The sequence below is a fragment of the Scophthalmus maximus genome, chromosome 1, assembly GCF_022379125.1.
Source record: "Scophthalmus maximus strain ysfricsl-2021 chromosome 1, ASM2237912v1, whole genome shotgun sequence".
In the NCBI taxonomy this organism is placed as follows: domain Eukaryota; kingdom Metazoa; phylum Chordata; class Actinopteri; order Pleuronectiformes; family Scophthalmidae; genus Scophthalmus; species Scophthalmus maximus.
In genome coordinates, this window is record NC_061515.1 from 24,380,392 (window position 1) to 24,399,579 (window position 19,188).

General features: G+C 48.3%; 1 protein-coding gene across 1 annotated transcript in view; it reads left to right on the plus strand.

The window, feature by feature from the left end:
- Positions 1-19,188, plus strand: part of nlgn4xa (neuroligin 4 X-linked a) — a 77,020-nt gene that overhangs the window by 24,876 nt on the left and 32,956 nt on the right. Inside the window, exon 3 of the mRNA XM_035638491.2 lies at positions 6,109-6,261. Within this exon, the coding sequence (XP_035494384.2) occupies positions 6,109-6,261 (153 nt within the window). The remainder of the gene's footprint in view (positions 1-6,108; positions 6,262-19,188) is intronic.

A 19,188-nucleotide genomic window follows, 5' to 3' on the forward strand; every position in this document is an offset into this window, starting at 1 on the left:
GTGAAATTGCAACATTCCTGGCAAGGTTTCTTTGCTTGGACGTTCAATTTTGATGTTGCGTTTCGGTGCCATTGTGTTCAGACTTTGTTTTAAAGTCATTATTATTTCACATTCATATGATTCTTTCTAAAAAGTTGACAGAGATAAATGTGAACGAAAACGAAAAGGATTCGTGAGAAACAGTTACACGTAGCATTTGAGCTTGGTGTCATTTGTTTACAGCAGTCCTGATTCTAGACTTTATGATGATCGTGATGATGATAGGTCAGCTGGTGGCGCACATTGCTCATCAATGATATCTTGGCTTCAGTCCCACTCATGGGTCCAGAGGGTAAAAGTTTCCACATGCAACTTGATAACATCTGATATTTAGACTCTTTCCTCCTGCTAAACGCCGTCATCGCTCAGACGTTCTCTCCCGAAAGTCGAAAAAGAAACACCCAGATGGCATCACCGTGACATCATCCGAGATATTTCTTCATACTTCACAAAAGCTCAGCAACGGAAGACATGATGCAACTGTTTCCACGGGCTGACGGGCGCCGTGTTTGACAAGTGGACTGTTATGCAGTTGATGGAGTGGAACGGAACGCCTGGTCGGGGAAACACCAACGCATATATCGGCATTTTGCCTCTGACAGATGTAGCGGAGTTTACCTCGAATCAGAAGAGCCAGAGAACCCGGGACATGGCACTGTGTTGTTAAACGGATCTTCTTTTTTAATGTTTTGTTACACCGCGCCATCTGCCCACAGCAGGTGTGGGGGGGGGAAGACAATATCCATCCTCGCAATTGCAACAGAAAAATTCAAAAACCTTTAATGAGGTTGGCTGAAGTGCTGCTACGGAGACGCCTCTAGTTTTAGTGCAACAGAGATAAAGATAGAAGCCAGAGTGGAATTAAAGTGTCAGCTATTGTTCGTCTTACTTTCTGCCCCCGCCATATTGAAACCACAGTAAACGGCCGGCACTGGCATACAACTGTATATGTGGTGACGGATGCGGACAGAGCGCATCATCAGCCAGCGCCTTCGGCCCGCCTGCTTTTTTTTCAGTGGAGCCCGCGGGATGGATGCTGGGACCGTTTGAACATCTGCAGTGGCAATGAATTACTCGTGTGGCTCCCCTGTGGTCCCACCTCTACCTCAGCGGCTGCTGCAGAGAAACACCCGCAGCACTGCAAGACAGCCTCCCTCAGACCTGATGTGCTGAACTCTCACGCATCACTTGTTTGCCGTTCGAGTATTCGAATGAAATCGCAGTTATACTTAGTCCAAATTATTCTCTCACGTCCCCTTCACGATTTTCAAAATGTATTCTTTTGATAAAACAAAAAATACAACATTATAGACAGGTAAGAGCACAGGATATATACAGTAACCTATCCAGATTGTGTGTGTGTGTGTGTGTGTGTGTGTTTGTGTGTGTGTGTGTGTGTGTGTGTGTGTGTGAGAGAAATATAGCTAAAGAGCTTGGAATTAAGCAACTAGTTCTTGACTTGGTCTGAATCGGGACGGTTGTAGGGAGATACTCAAATGTGTTTTAGTCTGGGACCCCTGGGTTCATTTTCGATTTCCAAGAGACGTTACCAACGGACGCAGACCCGGTGAAAAGTATTGATAGCTATTATTTTCGTGTTTGCAAAAAGTTAAACAGTAAATGAACCGCATTTGTTTAGCGCTCTTCTTTTCTAGTCTCATTGACAAAATTTACAGCACAACTCACATTCACCTGCTCACACACACATTCATACACCGCAGGTCGGAGGCAATTTAGGGCTAAATGTCTTGCCCAAGGTCACAACGGCACACGGACCGGGGGAGGCCGGGGTCAAACCGGCGACCTTCGGGTTAGTCGGCCGACCGTCTCTACCTCCTGAGCCACAGTGAAGGGCCAGTGGGTAGGTTATGTAATGGGGTACGTGCTTGAACTCTGTGCCGACCGTGGCAACCCTGACTTCAGACCAGTGCAAAAGGTTTCCACTGCCGCGTGTCGGCGATGCGCCTGTAACGTGGCCGTTCACACCTTATTTTAAGACCAGCACATTTGCAACGTCATTTGCATCGTGTGTTTATGTAAGACAGGGCCCAAAGAGGTCAATAGTTATGGGAGCATACGTTAATTTAAGCCTCATACTTTAGTTTAGTTATTTTTACATGTTTTTGTACTTTGACAATGCACAGCAGTCATTGCACTGTTTCCAGTTGCTGTTTATCTGTTCCTGACAGGTTTGTGTTTGGCTCCGGGCCAAATAATGACTTTCTGTGACTCTGGAGAGAGGGAGGTCGACTGTACTTTGGCTTGTCACTGGAACTGTATCGAACAGGAAGTAGACTGCAGCCCGTGCAGAGCCCCGACGGGACAAACGGCAGTGATGGCAGCGATGGCGCTGGAGTGGCGGCTCGCTTTACATCACCTCCATTAACTGCCATTCCTACTTGTCCCGTTGACGGTAGACAACACTGGGAGCAATGGGAAATTCAAATAGACGCCCCAGAACAATCTCCCCCCTTGCCTCCGCGCACGCCGCCCCACCTCCCCACTCCACCCCCTCGCCCATATAAAGATGAGTAATGTGTGCAGCGCCGCGCAGCCAGTGGAGGAATATATTATCCCCCTGGCTCGGGTGGCAGTGATGAATGCCGGGGACGGACTCGCTGCACAGTCACCCAGGCAGCTCCGCGGGGCCCACGAGAGCAACGAGAGTGAGCGACGCGCTGATAGTAATGGAAGGAGAGAGAAGAGCACTTGAAGCAGTTTGGTTTCTTTCGTTTTTTTTAAGTGCACTCCTCGCTGACAGGATGGGGACACGCTGCCCCGGAGAGACCACCCTCTCCTTTCCCCCTGCCACGAAACATGGCCGCACAAGCCCGACTTCTGACCGGAAGAGATGGGTGGCAACAGTCAATTTGCCTGTTTGTTTGATGGAGAGCCAGCGGAATAGTTGTGTCTGAGCCCGCAGACGCCTGCAGCCACCATTAGATGTGTATGAGTTAGACACTGTGACAACTAAATGGCAGGGATCTGGTTTTTATGTGCCACTGCCTCTGCAAGGTCATTTCTGCCTTCTTACACTGTTCCAGCCCCCCTCCCCACTCGAAAAAAAAAAAAAAGGAAAAAGAAAAAGGAGGAGCCTTCAGACACCCTCCGTCCATCCTGCTGTGTAATTAGCGGGCTTGTTCTTGACTGGACTGTATCTTGGACCCCAGCGCAACCGCTGCAGTCGAGGAGTTGCGAAATAGATGCAGGCCCATTGGCAAAGCCGAGCACCCCCCCCCCCCCCCCCTTCTTTTCAGAGCACAGTGGAGATTAATAACCCGCCACTGAGACTTGCCTCTCTGTGTTCTTCTGTGGAGGAGGAGAATGATACACTCCGCATGTCCCCATGCCTGCCTGCCCGCCTGGCTATGTTGCTTTCTGCCAAGCCTGCTTAGGTGCGACATACACAACGTGCAGTAAAGCCAGTGTTCCAGTTGTCACAGCCCACAGCGACTGGGAGAGAAAACCCGTAATTGTCTCGGGCGCCGGGCATCCTCCCTTAAGAGCAGAGCACAGTGTGAGCGCGGAAAAGTGCTGTTTTAAAAGGCGCACGGGTGATTTTAAATGACATTCACGTTCTTGAGGCATAGCCAGTGTGGTTTGTTTTGTAATGAACACAGTGGCTCGGTCTCAGATAACAGGTTAAATAATAGGCCGTAGTAGGCGAATGAATAGAAGACGGTCACTGGGCGGCCCCGCTTCCCCCTGGTCAGCTTGCCGAAGTGTCCTCGGGCCAGACACTTGAGCCTTAAGTTGCACTGTATGAATGTGTGAATACAACTTGTACTGCAGAAGCACAATTTAAACAAGGCTGAGGTTCACAAACTGATTGTGCTTGTAAAATCCCACTTGTGAAATTGCACGCAATGGACGCCGATTCGGTCGGTACAATTTTGAGGCGAGCGTTGTACTTCTTGCATCCGCAAATAGGCGCGGGTCCAATCGAGCCCGGGTGACATAAATACCGTCACCAGAAGGTGAACGCATGGCTCTGTGTGGATGTCGGGGCCCCCTCCAGTCCGTTGTGTCTGCAGGGACAGCGCGCCACAAGGGGAACCGGCCGCTTGCTCATCAGAGGTCTCGACCCCGCCACGTCGAGTGCCTTGAGACAATGCTTGGCGCCGTACAAATGAAACTGAGGTGGAATCGAATTGAACGGTACGCAGTCACTTAAATAATATGAAATGGACAGCTGAAGAAGCCTGAGGCTTCTCATTTGAAACATCCCCCGGAAAGTGTTGCATTTCACTGATGGTAACAGCAGTAAGCCAGAGAAATGGTTCTAGTCTTTTTTATTTATTTTTCCAAGCAGTGATCTGACTATCAGCCCCGATCTTATCTGGAGTGCGAGGAACTGTCCTCTTTGAGCTTGTGACATCACAAACATCTGTGATTTGAGTGTTGAAGTCCATCGGCATTAGCTCAACTGTAACAGAAAGAATAGCAAAAACGGAAGCCATCGATGACTGACAACGATAACTACGTTAGAAAGACGTCATAGTTGTATGTCTGTGGCCTGTCGCAGGATACAGACAGGCTTCTTAATAAATGATCATACAACTGGATAATTAGCGATAACATCCTGTATCTAATACGGGGCGGTTTTCATGGAAGGCCCACTTCCTTGGCAGTCGAGGTAAATAAAAAGGTCACAGCGAGCGCAACATTCCCGTGGTCCTTTGAATCTCTCGCGCCAGCAAGCGGACGCGCGTCGGCGGCCCGCCGCGCCGCTCAGTTTGATATTTTCCTCAGCAGATGCTCTCATCCCGAATGACATTTGAGAGACTTCCAAGCCGCCCGGGTTGGCAGGGGCCGGGGATAATGGGTTCGTTCAGCTGTTGGTTCCAGGCAACCGGAGCTCACTCTAGTGCAGGAGATCTGCGACACGCTGGGCCGTGCGAGGACAACAGTGCCACGTTTTTTGGGGGGGGAATCTCGGTTTAAAAGGAGTGAAGTGTAAAAAAAAACGAACTAACATGTACGCAGACATTACTCATGCGTCAAGACCGCCTCTTTTGAGGCACTCGGAGGATTTCATATTAAAGATGGCTGATGAGGAAGAGATGCTACTGGCGGATTTCTTTCTTCTTCTTTTTTTATTAACCCTGCTCGTTCCCAGGATTTATATCTTCTCCTTTCATCTGTTTTCCGTGTAAAGGACCTGGTCCTAAATTATAATTACCGCCCACACGTGAACTAATCACCCGGCTTAATCGAGACCGGTGAGCCTCGTGAACGAGGGGTTTTCATCAGGCCTAATTGCGACGCTCCCCGAGCCGTGCTCTTACAAAAAAAAGACATGGAGGCGTGAGAGGAAGTGGAGATTCTCATCGGGCCCTGCTGGAGAATGTCAACTGCGGGGGCAACAATTTGTCTTGTGTGTCCAATGTGCTCTACTGTAAAATGACATGTGTTATTAAAAAGAAGAAGAAAAAAAAGCTCAGACTTATTTCTCCGCCATGCCGACATCCGTGGTGTGCTGATTACAACATAAAGAATAAATGTGTGAACGGAAGCTGTTACTGTACTTTCTATGCGAAAGACGCTTAATAACGACACAGCTATGCGTATGAGGGCATTGACTGAAAAGAATGCGCTACGGAAGCGTGAAATTTGGTTAAATATTTTAGCAGCTCGAATGAGATGGGGTCACGACACACGGGAGCTGCTGGGAGGCCTTTGTGCTTCAGTCTCGAGTTATGCGGGAACAAAGTGCGCTAAGTAAACCTGTTGGGCCTCCGCGGCCCTCGATGCTTTGCATTTAGTTTACTTTGCTAATTTATGCATGACGAGTGTTGTTGTATTGTTCGATCACTACTACCTCTGCATGCGTTTTGTGAAGTTTACTCCCTCCACTAAGCGATAATGTATCGCGATATTGAAATGCTGGCCTCAGACGCATACTGAATGTAGTGTACAGTAGTAAATGCAGCACCGAATGAATCCATCGGTCTTTCACATCACATTGTCAACATTTCTAATATCAACCTCATGCACGTGGCTCCACAGCAGAGGCGTGACGCGCGGAGGCCACCTTTTCTTCATATCTGCTCGTGTTCTCCCCCGCAGACATCCACGACGAGAACGGGTTGAAGCCCGTCATGGTTTACATCCACGGGGGCTCCTACATGGAGGGAACGGGCAACATGATCGACGGCAGCATCCTGGCCAGCTACGGCAACGTCATCGTCATCACAATCAACTACCGGCTCGGGGTTCTGGGTGAGTCCGCCTCATCTGGGGCCGTGATTAGTTTGGAGAAGGCTAAATGAATCAGAGAAGCGGGTTATTGATTTAGCCATTGACTTAATGACTGATTGACTCCCACTGTTTCACCAGCTGTGTCGTCTCGGAGAGCTGTGCGACGCGAACATTGCTGTTTGCGTATGCACGCAAAATCCTCTTGAGCTTTCTTCTCGAAAACACTTTTTTGAAATTAAAACCGGAATCACTCACGGCCCCCCGTGTGTCACAATGGTTTCCCGATATCGTTTTTTAAAAAAGCAAAACCGCGGCGAAGCAAATCGAGCAGGTGAATCCGTTCGCACTTATGGGGAGACGTGTGATACATCATCCTAGACCTTGATTGCGTGTGCGGCTTGTGGGATTTCATCACCTCCGGCTCTCCTGCGTTTCGTTTTTCCCAGAGCCAATCAGCTGCTAAACGCAGTGTAGCAGGTACTTTGCCTCTTTTTTTCTTTTCTTTTTTGCATTCTTCTCAAATAGTTACATGTCAGTGCGGCCTTGGACGGCCCGCACAGCTCGAAAAAAAGTACAAATTAAACAAATGCTCTGACACCAGGACGACTTTCAGGTACTTGAATCATCCTGCGGCGAACATAATATACCGGCCACAGAAATTCTGTGCCGGGAAAAGGGATCTGAGCTGATATCTAGCACCCGAGTGATGTGCATCTCACTTTGTTCCCGTCTGTGAGATGAAAGTAGTTTCTGGCTCACACGGGGGATACTTTATCTCGCCTCTGACATAAAGGTTTGCTTCTGAATGTCTGTTTGCCCCGAGAAAGCCTCTGAGTCTGAGAGGAGGCCGATAACATCGGACTCTTTCCAAGGGATAAGAATTTTGGAAATTTCTATATTGAAATCCACCTCGCGGCGGCAGAGCCTAGGCCTGTTTCCCCCCTTTTTCGTCAAAGTGCTGGCTGAAAAAACTCATTTTAACATCCCCAAAAAATTAAATGTCTTGCACATGTCTGAAAAGGTAAGAGAGTGTGAGTGCTCGGCTGCCAAGCTTGAACTTCTGCTCGCAACTATCACATGTTTCTGAACATGAAGTCGCACACGCCTCCTCTTTGAAAGATGGCACGCTACTGTCTGTGGGGTGATAACAATGTTGGCTCTAATTTGTCCTCCCATCTCAAATATCCTCCACAAGGCCAACTGTGCCTCCTACGAGTGGAGACGGCCTCCATGCACACTCCATGATTCCCCCGGACGCTTAAATCACAGATTCCACCGATACGGTCACAAAAACATAATACGTTTGTGCCATTGTCATTTTTTCCGGTTAAAAACCGTGTACTGGATTTATTGGACCAAGTTTTATTATCAGTAAATATTTCTCTATTAGAGATTCAAGAAACTACTTCATTGTGATATTTTAGTGAGATTTAAACACTGTACACAAAAGATATTATGGTATGTCATCAATGCCCTCTGCCACTGATGATGGTGGCAATGGCAACTATATTTTCCCACGCATTGTGTATACCTAGTATACTTTAGTCATGCTAACTATACTTATAATAATTTATGAAGAGTTAGGCCAGGTATAGGCCAGGCTAGTTGATGGTGTTGGCAGAAAGGAGCCAACCACATATTTCATCCCTGTCTCGTAGAAATTATAGTTTTGTAGTTGGTTCGTATCATGTGAAGAGAAAACACACTTTTGATTGAATGATTGTGCATGCATTAATGGATTAATTATTAATTATGCATTAATGGTATCAGAGTCACGAGGAGGTGGTTGTGGTGGGTGCCGGTCGTAACGACCCCCCCCCGTAACATTTGTGACTTGCCAAATATATAAAAATAATAGCTTTCCCATTTGACTTTCATGGAAAATCTCAGTTATGTTTCCTACAAAATAGTAGCTGTTGCAATTTAGTTATGTTGATTTAATTCGAACGGGCGTCCGGGACCCCAGCTGATGCAGACACCGAGTGGAAGTAACATATAAAGCAATCACTTTTGTCCAATCCATCCTTACATTTCCATACACTTGCATAGATAAACAAAGACAAACAATAGAGGACATCCTCTATCTTTAAAACATAGCATTGACTAGATGGATTATTTGCTGCCCTGTAGAGTTCACAATGAATCTCTGCTGCTTTGTGTGTGTAAAATCTGTTCGTACACTATTCTGTTACATGTAAATGATATTTGTCCCGATACCACTTAGATGCCAAATGCACTCATGTGATCATATTTCACGGCATCGGTACTCGTACAGATTTAGCAGCAATATACCGTAGCTACGTCACATTCAAGCAAGGGGCCGTGCCTCAGTGCGTCTTCATTGTCCGCAGCTATGGATATGATGTGGGTCCGCTGCTGTTGCATGAGACGCCACAGTTCATCCTACCGCCGCCCCGCTCTGCTTACCATTTGTTACAAGGCCGAGCTGTCTGCACTAGTCCCTATATTTAGTTGCCTGGGAGCCGGGGGGAGAGGGTGTTCTGGAAATGTGTGCACTGCGGAGAGGAAAGAAGAGATGAGGAGCGAGCGCGAAAGAGAGAGAGGGAATGTAGATGAGAATGCAGATAGAGACTACAGGGGAAGGTGAGTCGAGCAGATAGAGAAACCAGGATGTAGAAAATTGGAGATCTTGTCAGGCTGCACATTTTGATGTACAAACACGTCCATGCGCCAGTCAAAGGGGGTGTATGTAGCTCTGACAGAACACAGCGTTAGACACCGTTGACAGAAAGACTCGGCTAAAGCCGTTTCCCGACATGAACTCCGGAGACTGTCCGCAGCGTCGCGTCCGGACACTCTCTCCGGCGGTTTTTTCCGTTCACATATGACGAACGCAGCAGGAGATTGTGCGAGTTCACAACCGCGGGGTAAGCTCCGGTGCCCCCGCTCCCAACAACTAAACTAACCACAGATGCTTCGACTGTTCCCGCTGTGAATACAGACATGCAAATGAACCTCGGAGCAACTCTTAGACCTACTGAGTGATCCCCCTCATGGTATGCCTGCAAATGTCTCGGGATTATGGGTAATGGTCCGGGCTCCAACGCTGCTGAAATAACGCACAGTGCAATATTAGATCTTTCCTGCTCCTCCGCCGTGCTCTGAACGCTGTGTGCGTCGCAATAAGCGCGGGCAGACGGGTCAGCAGGGCCCCAGCAGTGAACCGGCGGCCCCCGGGTCACCGTTGATACGTCAACCGTGCCACTTTTTGCAGTGTTTTAGAGCCGATAAGCAGAACAAACAGTGCCGACCGTGTCCATGTGCTGTTGCGCGGACCAGTGTTCACGGAACAAAACGCACAGCCGACCAAGCTCTGCTCACTTGTCGCGGCGGCGCGACAATAAAAGTCTCCCCCCGCCGGGTCCCTGGTGGAAAGCTTTTAATGTGAAGCAGTGGCTGCATGGAAATGTGGTCTGCACGAACACACGTTCAGTAAAACTGCAGGGAAGTACGGAAGATGAAAGTAGGAACAGTTGCATAAATGATCAGGGCGAAAGAAAAATTACGCTTAAAGCCAAGAGAATGCAAGATTATTCATATAGCACCAGAAGGGAATTCAGAGTGCCTTACAAAGGCATGGATAACCATCAAAATAAGTTTTTAAAGACATTAAAAATAATGCTTTAAGAAGACATTAAAAAGAATATATTCAAAAGATAATAAATCAGGCATTTCAGTTTGCTTTGGAAAGGCTTATAATAATAAAAACAAAACAAAACAATCAAAAACAAGTTGAAGAATACATATGAATATATTCGATAGCTAAGACAGAATTGTGACGGAATTTCCTGGATTCTGCATTTTAACAGGTGATACTTTTGTCTGGCTGAGAAAAAAAAGTATGGGTACAGTTTGTAATTTCATGCAAGAGGAAGGAATTGGCTCCAGGTATTTAAAGGAAAAAAGCTTGTTAGTAAAGACATTTGATTCCATGACATGACGTTTACCAACCAAATGGTCAAACAAAGGCGTAGAATTGGGGTCGGGTCTGACTGAGGGCTCGTCCACTGCGCGCCCACTTACACCTGCAGTCGTGCACCGGATTGGACGGACCAGCTGTCAGTCACGCTGTATCCACGCCAGGTGCTTTATCGTCGATCTTACTCCATGTGAGACCACAATGTACAACATGAACATCATGCTGTGTTGAAAAAGACTTGAAACTAGAGATTGAGCCCTCAGGAAAATGTTTCATGATGTCATAAATCAAGTGACAAGTAGCGTCGTTTTCTCGTAGACTTCTATTTAGACAGGGGAGTCGCCCTCCGCTGGTGATTCCAGAGAACACAGAGCTTCAGGCACTTTTGCGTCGGCCTCATTTTGCGGACCCGGTGACTGCGTCCACTTTTACATACAGTCTATGGTACCAACCTGACTGTAGCAATAATCAGAGTTATCGTTCATTCGCAGAGGCGGAAATACAAGTGATGTGAGTGCATGTTGCAAAATGAGTATGAGTAAGTGCTTGTGCTTTGCTATACTTTTGGTAAGATTCTCAACATTTACATGGATTTATCCAATCCCAGCTTTTAAGTCATTTCGAAAGGTGTTTTTCCTTTTGACTAAGAACGAGGACACTGCCGATCGGCTGCTCAATGTCTGAAAAAAACGACACCGCATGCCCCCTCGCCTCACCAACCGCCTCGGCGTCGCCGTTGAAATGATTCAAACAGATGCCCCCGGATGATGTTGGAAAGGTGCGATCGCCGGGGCCGAAGCAGACATCATGCGCGAGTGTGGGGACGGAGAGAGGCTCTGGGTCGCGTCTGCGCTGGCAGGGCCGATCGAGGAGGGGTGTGAGTGGGGGGAGGGAAGTGTTCAGACACCCATCACCCCTCACCCCTCACCACTCACACAGCACTGCTGTTATCGGGCGTATTGCTTACACTGTTTTCCGCTCGGCTCACTTTGGAAGGACAACTGTGCGGCACTGTGTACTTTTTGTACACATGTAGAGTGATGCGGCGTGAAGCCAACTCAAGCCGCGCGCTCGTCCTTTTCGCCTACGGAATGCTGTGTAGCTCTCTCTGGCCAACATTCCTCGGCAAGAAGGCAGAAGAAGTAGAAACCAAATGTGATCACGGGCTCTTGTTGTCTGCCTCTTGCTGGTCAGAGGTTCGCGACTTTCCAAAGGCCTTCGCCGCATTGACGATGACCGGCAAACGATGATTGTCTGAAGCATATTTAAATGGTCATATTCAAAGGTCCTGGTGACAAACTGTTTTGTTCAAAAGCCAAGATCAACAACCACCAAGATCAGGACATGGTCAAGATGCTGCGTGACTCCGGTCATTTATTCCGCCAACTGCAAGATGGGAAATAAAGAGGAATCTTAATAACTATTTTGATTTTTTCTTTTCCCATTGGATCAACTCACTTTACATAATTTAAAGGCACAGTAACAGAATACAAATAACCCTTATGGTAATCATTTGATCACTGTAACTATAGTCTATGGTATAGGAAAATCAACTCCAACCCCTATGGTGCGTTCACACCGGACGCGACGCAAATTTCATCGCGCGGGGAAGTTACATACAATGGCAACGCGAAGCTGCGAAAAGGTTCGCATTTGGACGCTGTGAACGCACCATTAAGAAAAAAGCTTAATTGACTACTGGAAACATTGCTGTTCACATGCGTTTCCATTGTTTGGTTGCCTGTACACAAAGTTTACTTCTGTCGAGTGCCGACTTGAAAGTCGCTCCGAGGTTGTGCCCGCAATTATGTGAATTAATTAATTGGACGTGAACCAATTGAACATCGTCTGTAGTTTCTTTATAATTACGAGAAAATTAGCTTTCCAGTAAAGGTCATTGTTGAATTATTAAAATAAAGCATTACCAGCAAGTGCTTGAGTCTCAATCCATTAAAACCACACTATTTCAAATCAGTATTAATGGGGATTTTTATATACATATCCAAGCATTTCCATATTGTGATATCAGATATGGCAGAGCGGCAGATATTGTGTTGCTGTTTTAAAAAAAATTAATGATATTACTACTAAGATGAAGCTGTTTACATGATCGCATTGATCTACTGCTTTTTCATGGTGTAAGTTGTCGCATCATATCTCAATATGTGATGCGACAATATCGGCCCTGTGAGGCCTTTCAAAAATAGAGCAGCCGAAAAACGGCAACAAAAAAAAAGTAGAATTAATCAGATCTGTGTCTGATTGTTTATACTTACTCATATTTAATTATTTTGTTTCGATGTTTCAGTGCATTTGCTGAAAGAACTACGTTGAATGCAGTGCCAGTGGAGAGACATTTGTCCAGACGTGGTTCTGAGAATTCTATTGTGTGTGTGTATGTGCGCGCGCGTGTGTGGTTTATGTACAATCAAAACTGAAGAATCAAGACTTGTTTATTTCGAGTCTCCAGCTAAACTGCTAAGTCTTCCTTTGCTCCTAAAACATCTAGAGCACTTACTGCTGGGATTAAAGGGATATAGGGGATATTGGCGGAAGACGGGCATTAGTCGGACCCTCCTAGGCCAGTCATTAAGATAGCAGCACTGCACATGAACTGGGCCATGGTTTTTTTTCGGTTCCGGCGTCGAGATCGCGGAGGTGCCAGGATGAGCCCTCTCTTGGATGAGCCCGCGTGCCATCTGGCCTCAGGAAGCTGTCACATGAGCCAGAGTGACGGCGGGCTTCATCACGGCGCACTGGGATCTGTCAGAGGCACACGGCACTCTCCGTTTTCTCTCCTAGCCGCCCCCCCCCCACTGCCCATTGTGGCCAGACGTGAGGTGACTCGTGATGGCTGCCTGATGGAGACGTGTTGCATGCTTTGCTTTTCCATTTGCTGCAAACCAGGGGGAGAGAGAGAGGGCGAGATACGAATGCTTAAAACTCAGCTTATCCACCATTTAACTCACTTCATTGATTCACTGCAAGTGTATCAGAGCCCCTTTAGAACCAGATTTCTTTTTTAATACTACATAATACCATGAGTTACACATACTCAAACTTTTTTTATTTACGTTTTCATACCTGAAATTTTGCGAAACGAAATTGAAAGAGCGCTGAAACTGCATAATCATGGAGAACAGATGCGGGCTACGATGGTCAGTTGATGTTTTAGCCTGCATTAAAATGGAGAAACGAAGAAATAAATGGGTAAATACAGCTGCGTCATTAGCCTACATTTTCTGTTTCACTCTGGAGGGCAGGTACTCAGCCTCCCAGCTGCGCCCTCTTCCCCCACCGTCAGGACTCCTCAATGCATGCGAGGGCAATCCGTGGCTAGGAGGTCATTACCCCTCCACCCCGCTCCCCCCCGGCGATCAACAATACGTACGGAGGAGTTGGAGGGAAATGTCGTGGCGGATATCCACTCGGGCCGGGAGTCAGACAATGAGGGCGATGCCTCCTGACGTGACACAGAAAGGCAGAGGGCTGCAGCTGCCGCCGCTCGGGCCCCGCTGCAAGAAAAAGGGAGAAGCCGCCCTGCAAGAAACGCGCTTCTCCTCTTGGCCGGCTCACAGCGCGATGGCGGAGGAGAGGGCCGGAGGAGAGGGCCGGGGCGGGGAAGAGGGGCGAGCACAGTCATCTGTCGCTTTGGCAGAACAGTCATTATCATGACAAATGGCGCTCTGTGTGTGCTCTCGACAGTGTGTGCCGCTGCCATGGCACTGACTGATCAGCGGCGTCCACTAGCTGTCGTTCCATCAGCCCTCGCCCCCCCCGCCTTCATGGGAAGGCATTTTGCACATTGATCCAGGTTAGCGCGTTAGAGAAAGTTCATTGCTCAGTGAAATGACGTGTGTTGAGGACACAGCTCTAGTCAGGAGACATATCAGCGGTTTTAGAAAATGCACCTGCCAACATACACTTTAAAAGCTGACTGTCTCTCGTCATATAGCACGTGCTGCACGTACAGAACAAACACATTAAGAAGGCTCGGTGGAAGAGTGACAGCGTTAATCACGCAAGTCAAGTAGGGAAAAAAACTACAAATATGCATGTGGGGGGAAAAAATGATACACTAAAACTAAATAAAGAAAGTGATTTAAAATCAGGGTTAAAAGCCACAGAGGTCATGCATTTTGAATTCAAAGCAGCTGCATCCACGTGTGATTTGAGCGGTGATTTAGTGATTCCGCACATTTGATCTCCTCGGGGCAGGGCCCGAGGTAAGGGTCTCGGGTCGTGCCCATTCCCAGCCTCAAACCATCTCAGTCATCATGAAGGTGTCCAAGATAGCTTTGGCTTTTATATTTTCATCGCTCTGCAATAGTCTAAAATGTTGAATGGAAATACATTTGCCCGCAGTCTTTAGACAACAGCAGACACTTACAAGAAATATTACTTGCGTCTTAATTATGGCCAATCGGTTCGTTGCAAGCAGGCGAGGTAACCTGGGACAATGTCTTACTTCGCTCTGTTTGCTCTTATAACTTGTTGGAAAAGTTTCCCCTTATATAACCCCAGCCTCTGTTTCCTATAAGCAAACCTGGCTTTTAAAGGTCAGCGTTGTCACGGCCCTGTGCTCAGCCTTCATTATGATTCCAAACAAAAACCAAAACTATATTGATATTCATGTTGAAGTCGTGTATTCTCTCCCAGCTCTGCTGTCTGAAACAACTGTTGGGGAGGGGGAAGAGGGGGGGGTGTTCGGTGCTCGCAGGGGTCATTGTTGTGCCGGGGAAAACGTTAGAATTTCAAGCATTGGCTTTGGGAGCTGCTACAGACGCGGCGACAGGAAGCAACAGATGCACCGGACGGATTTGAGAGGCTGGGGGGGGGGAAAAACGCCCAGATGGTTTTTCCCCTCGGAGGAGATGGAAGTCCCAAACCGGCCTCAACCTGCGCATGGATGTGGCTGTTTGCGGCTAATGACAACTGATAACATGAGTTAAAGGAAGATGTTGTTTCCATGTTGTTGTTTTTTTTCCGTTGGTCAGCTGCTAAGTAAATCTCCAATACCCGAGGGCTGTGTTATTTTCCATCATCCTGGCCGACCCCTCCGATGACAGATGACGGCTGCGGCGGCCGCAGCAGCAGCAACAACAACCCCCTGACGCCCCTCCTCAGAGAGTGTGTTAGATGAGAGCGATGGACTTTCCTCTGGATAAATGTTGTTGTCGGGACAGTGGCGATAATTGCGCGCCGCAAATGAATTTTCAGCAATTACAGTTTCGGAGACGGCAGACTCATTATTGCCCGTGTTTTAAAAGCAGCAAAGCACGCCTGGAGAGATAAGGGGAACAGCAAATAGCTCATCCAAATGGCCACCTTGACAAAGCGAACCCCGCAGAGGCATGCTCCCCAAAACATCGCAATCAGAGAGGGCCGAGTGCCGCGGCGAAGATGGTCGCGTTCGCTTTTAATCTCTGACGACCGCGTGTCAGAGAGTTGATCCGTCATTCTGCTGAGGACAGAGCTGGTGTCTTTATTGGCTTAGCGGTTAAGGTCACTCATGGAAAATCAGTACGGTCCATTCCCCCTCCTGCCTCCCGAGAGTGCGTGAGTCAGTCCCTGCGACCCCCCGCCACAGTCAGCTCATCACCCCATGATGGAAAATCAAAAAACTTCATGCAGATGTCCATAATTCCCTCTGAATTAGCAGAATTTTTTCGGCATGATGGGCCTTCCGGGAGCACACCGTGGGCGAGACTCTGTAGGAAACAGGTGCGTGATATAATAAGATAATAGCGTGTCCGCACCTCAACCAAAGATCAGCACAAGTTGCGCACACAAATGACGACACAATTTCCAGCAACGTTGACGTACAGCAGATCAGTATATGTCTGGAAAACCATTAAATAAAAACAATGTTTGATATCCCTGGGGGAGGCGGGAGTCTGAACTTCCCAACCTTCTGGTCAGCGTATGTACCTCCTGAACCACAGCCCCTTGACCAATGCTACAGAAAGACTGTAGTCATGGGATAAACCAGGCCATGAATCTCATGAATCTACAGCAGCACTTCGTTTTGGTGTTAACCGCGCTCGCCGTCGGGCCATGAAAAAGAGATGGAGAAATTTGTTTATTAAAAGAGTTTAGGCGCAGAGCTAAACTAGTTGAGAAATGCAGCCCACGTAGGTGACGTCGACAGGACGTCATGCGAAGTTCTGTGGTGCGCTCACAAAACTGCGAAATGTGAAACCAGAACCAACTCGATCGCATGCGTCCCAGTGTGACGACAACCCCGAGCGCGGTTTTTCGGGCCATGGCGCCGACTTTCGAGCGTGAAAACTCCCTTTCGGGTCTGAAAGAGCCAAATGATGTGCACGGTGAACGGTTACGGGTTCGCGTTAGCGGGGCACCTGAATGAGAATCGGGTGTGTCGATGTAGAGGGGTATTGAATATAATGTTTTTCTCACCAGGCCGGCTGTGAGAGCTCAGTAGAGAGTCACCCTCGATTTCCCCCGAGCGAAGATAGTGTTAAATGTTAGCACCACAAATGGGGCGAAAGGCTGCGGCAGCACATTTTCAAGTGCGCCTCCATGATAAATCACTCTGCCGCCGAGTTGGGTGCACAGGCGACACTGTATACTTCGATGGACGCACCTCTAATGTGGACCAGGCCTGCTGCTGACATCTTTTTCTTAAACTAAAACACCTGGACATGTTCAACTTTACATGCAGGTGAAAGAATTGGATGACGTCGACATTCACTGACTGGCGTTCGACGCAATCATTCAGTAACCTTAACCCACATGGTTATTATTGGGAAAACGTGACGTAACGAATACCCCGGCCACCATGTTTCCCATGTTTGTCTGTGACTAAACCAAATCTGAAACTTTAACGGTTGTCACACCACAGGACACATATTTCCGTGATGATGTTGTCGTGCTGATAGAGTAAGAAAACACTCGTATGCGTTGCTCAGGAGAGCGTGTTCGAAATGAATCTGCGATCACATTCAGCTCAGGCCTCAAAAAGATGTTCCGTCTGCTTGGCTCCCAAACATATAACTTAAATTAATAAGATGTGGCCAGCGCCCCGGAACAGTCACGGCACGTCACGTGGCACTCGCGCAAATGCGATCTGCCGCTCGGCCGTGCTGGTGTTCCATCAAACTGGTCGCGCAGTGTCCTTTGAGTTCATCCGTGTGGTTAACCTTTATCTTCGGTAATGTTATTTCACCGAAATTATCCCGACACCGCAGCCGATATGTCACATTTGCATTTCGGTTTGGAAGAGCGCTCGTCTGCACAGTTTAAATATATCGCCGAGCCCGGCTCCCCGGGATCTGAGTGACAGCCTGAGGTGAAAGCCATAATTTGAACCAGTAAACATCGCTGCGGAAGGGATGACAATTCAGTTTCAGACGACTCAAGGGTGTCTGTAAACACACGACTGTCACCGTCAGGTTCACGCTCACACTCTTTCTCCCTGTCACGGGCTGAAGAGCGGGGTGTCTGCGCGAAAGCTCGACTCCCTCCCACCGGGCGTCAGCGACGGCACCTCCTTGCATTTGCAGAAAGGTAAAAGGCAGGGGATATTACTGCAGCTCTTTTATCTGCACCCTGTCATAGGCTTGCATTAGGATGGGAGAGATACGGAAAGAAGAGGAATGGAGGGAAAAGAGATGAGGACGGACACTCCTTCTCCCGGCTGCAGCCCGGGGATTATATGATCGGCCAGCCAACTGTGCATTTCCTTAAACAGTGACCTAGTGCACCCAGAAAAAGCTGTTGTGACATCGTTTTTTTCCTTGTTCGTCTATGTGGTTTTCCTCCCGCGGACGCCAGGTAAATGTGCTGTCAAGCGGAGACAGCTCGGCTGTCCGCTGTTGCGGAGTTTGATGGCGGAAAATGTTTCAGAGATCTAAATCGTAAACAGTGAATGTCAGCTTGTGGTGTCAAGAACGAAAAGGAGATGGTTATTTCAAAAGCTGTCCCGCGGCAAACACGCGGCTGTCACTCACGAGGGATGGGCGGGGGGGGGTTTGCTTCCTCCCTTTATCCCAATTGGCCGGGATGGTGGCTGAATATTCTGCCGAGGTGAAAGATGCAGTGCCACTGGGAAACATCCTGAACCATCAGATGTCAGCCCCACCACAGTCGATCGGAGCCATGCCTCTACTATCCTACAGATCCCTCTGACGACGGTCGTGTGGCGAAACCACACAACCCTCGCCGCCCCCCCCCCCCCCCCCCCCCCCCCCCCCCGCGATGCCCGGCAGCTATGTGTGACCTGCAGAGCAAGCAGCCTCTTCATCCCGCCGCTGATCGCGCAGGTCGGCGCAGCGGTGTCAGGCGGCCTGAGCTGCCCGGTCCTGGCCCACGAGCTGTCCGTCAGTCGCTGCGGTGACTCGGCTGCTGTCGATATCTGTCCACTGTTCGGACGGCAGCTCAGCACGTGCTCCAAGGCTCTTCAGCCGGGGCAAATGAGGTACGCCGGTGTTTTCACCCTTGCCCCGGGTGGAACAGGCCTCACTCCACACGGGAGTGGATGCGTCGGGATGGTCACTTTTCACCAAAGAGTTTGCTGTTTGCAAATTGCAGATACATCTTTTTTTTCATATGTGGTCAGTGAAACCGGTCAAAATGGAACGGGATAAGGAAAATCTCGTCGCAAATTGAGTGAGCACTGATAATAACGTCCCTTAAGGTGCAGAATGCGTGCGTGTGCGCGTGGTGAGAAACAGGTGGGAGAGGGAACATTGTGAGCATCTTTCAGCTGCAGGAGCTAAGAACCGCTTTCTGCAATTTGTAGGACAGAAAAAACAATCTATATTGTCTCGACGGCTAACCGGTCCCGTCTGTTGTCTCAGACTAGCTGGACGTTCGAGGCGCCTCGGTAACACACTGGCCAAAGAAAGAAGTGAAGAAACAAATGCATCTGGTCCTCGCTGAAACAATTGTTCAATTCTAGTCCAATTCTGATCGTAGCTTAACCATACTTGATCTACCAACCTCAACGCAACAACATCTGGAGCGTCAAAGAAAACCCCTGCAGA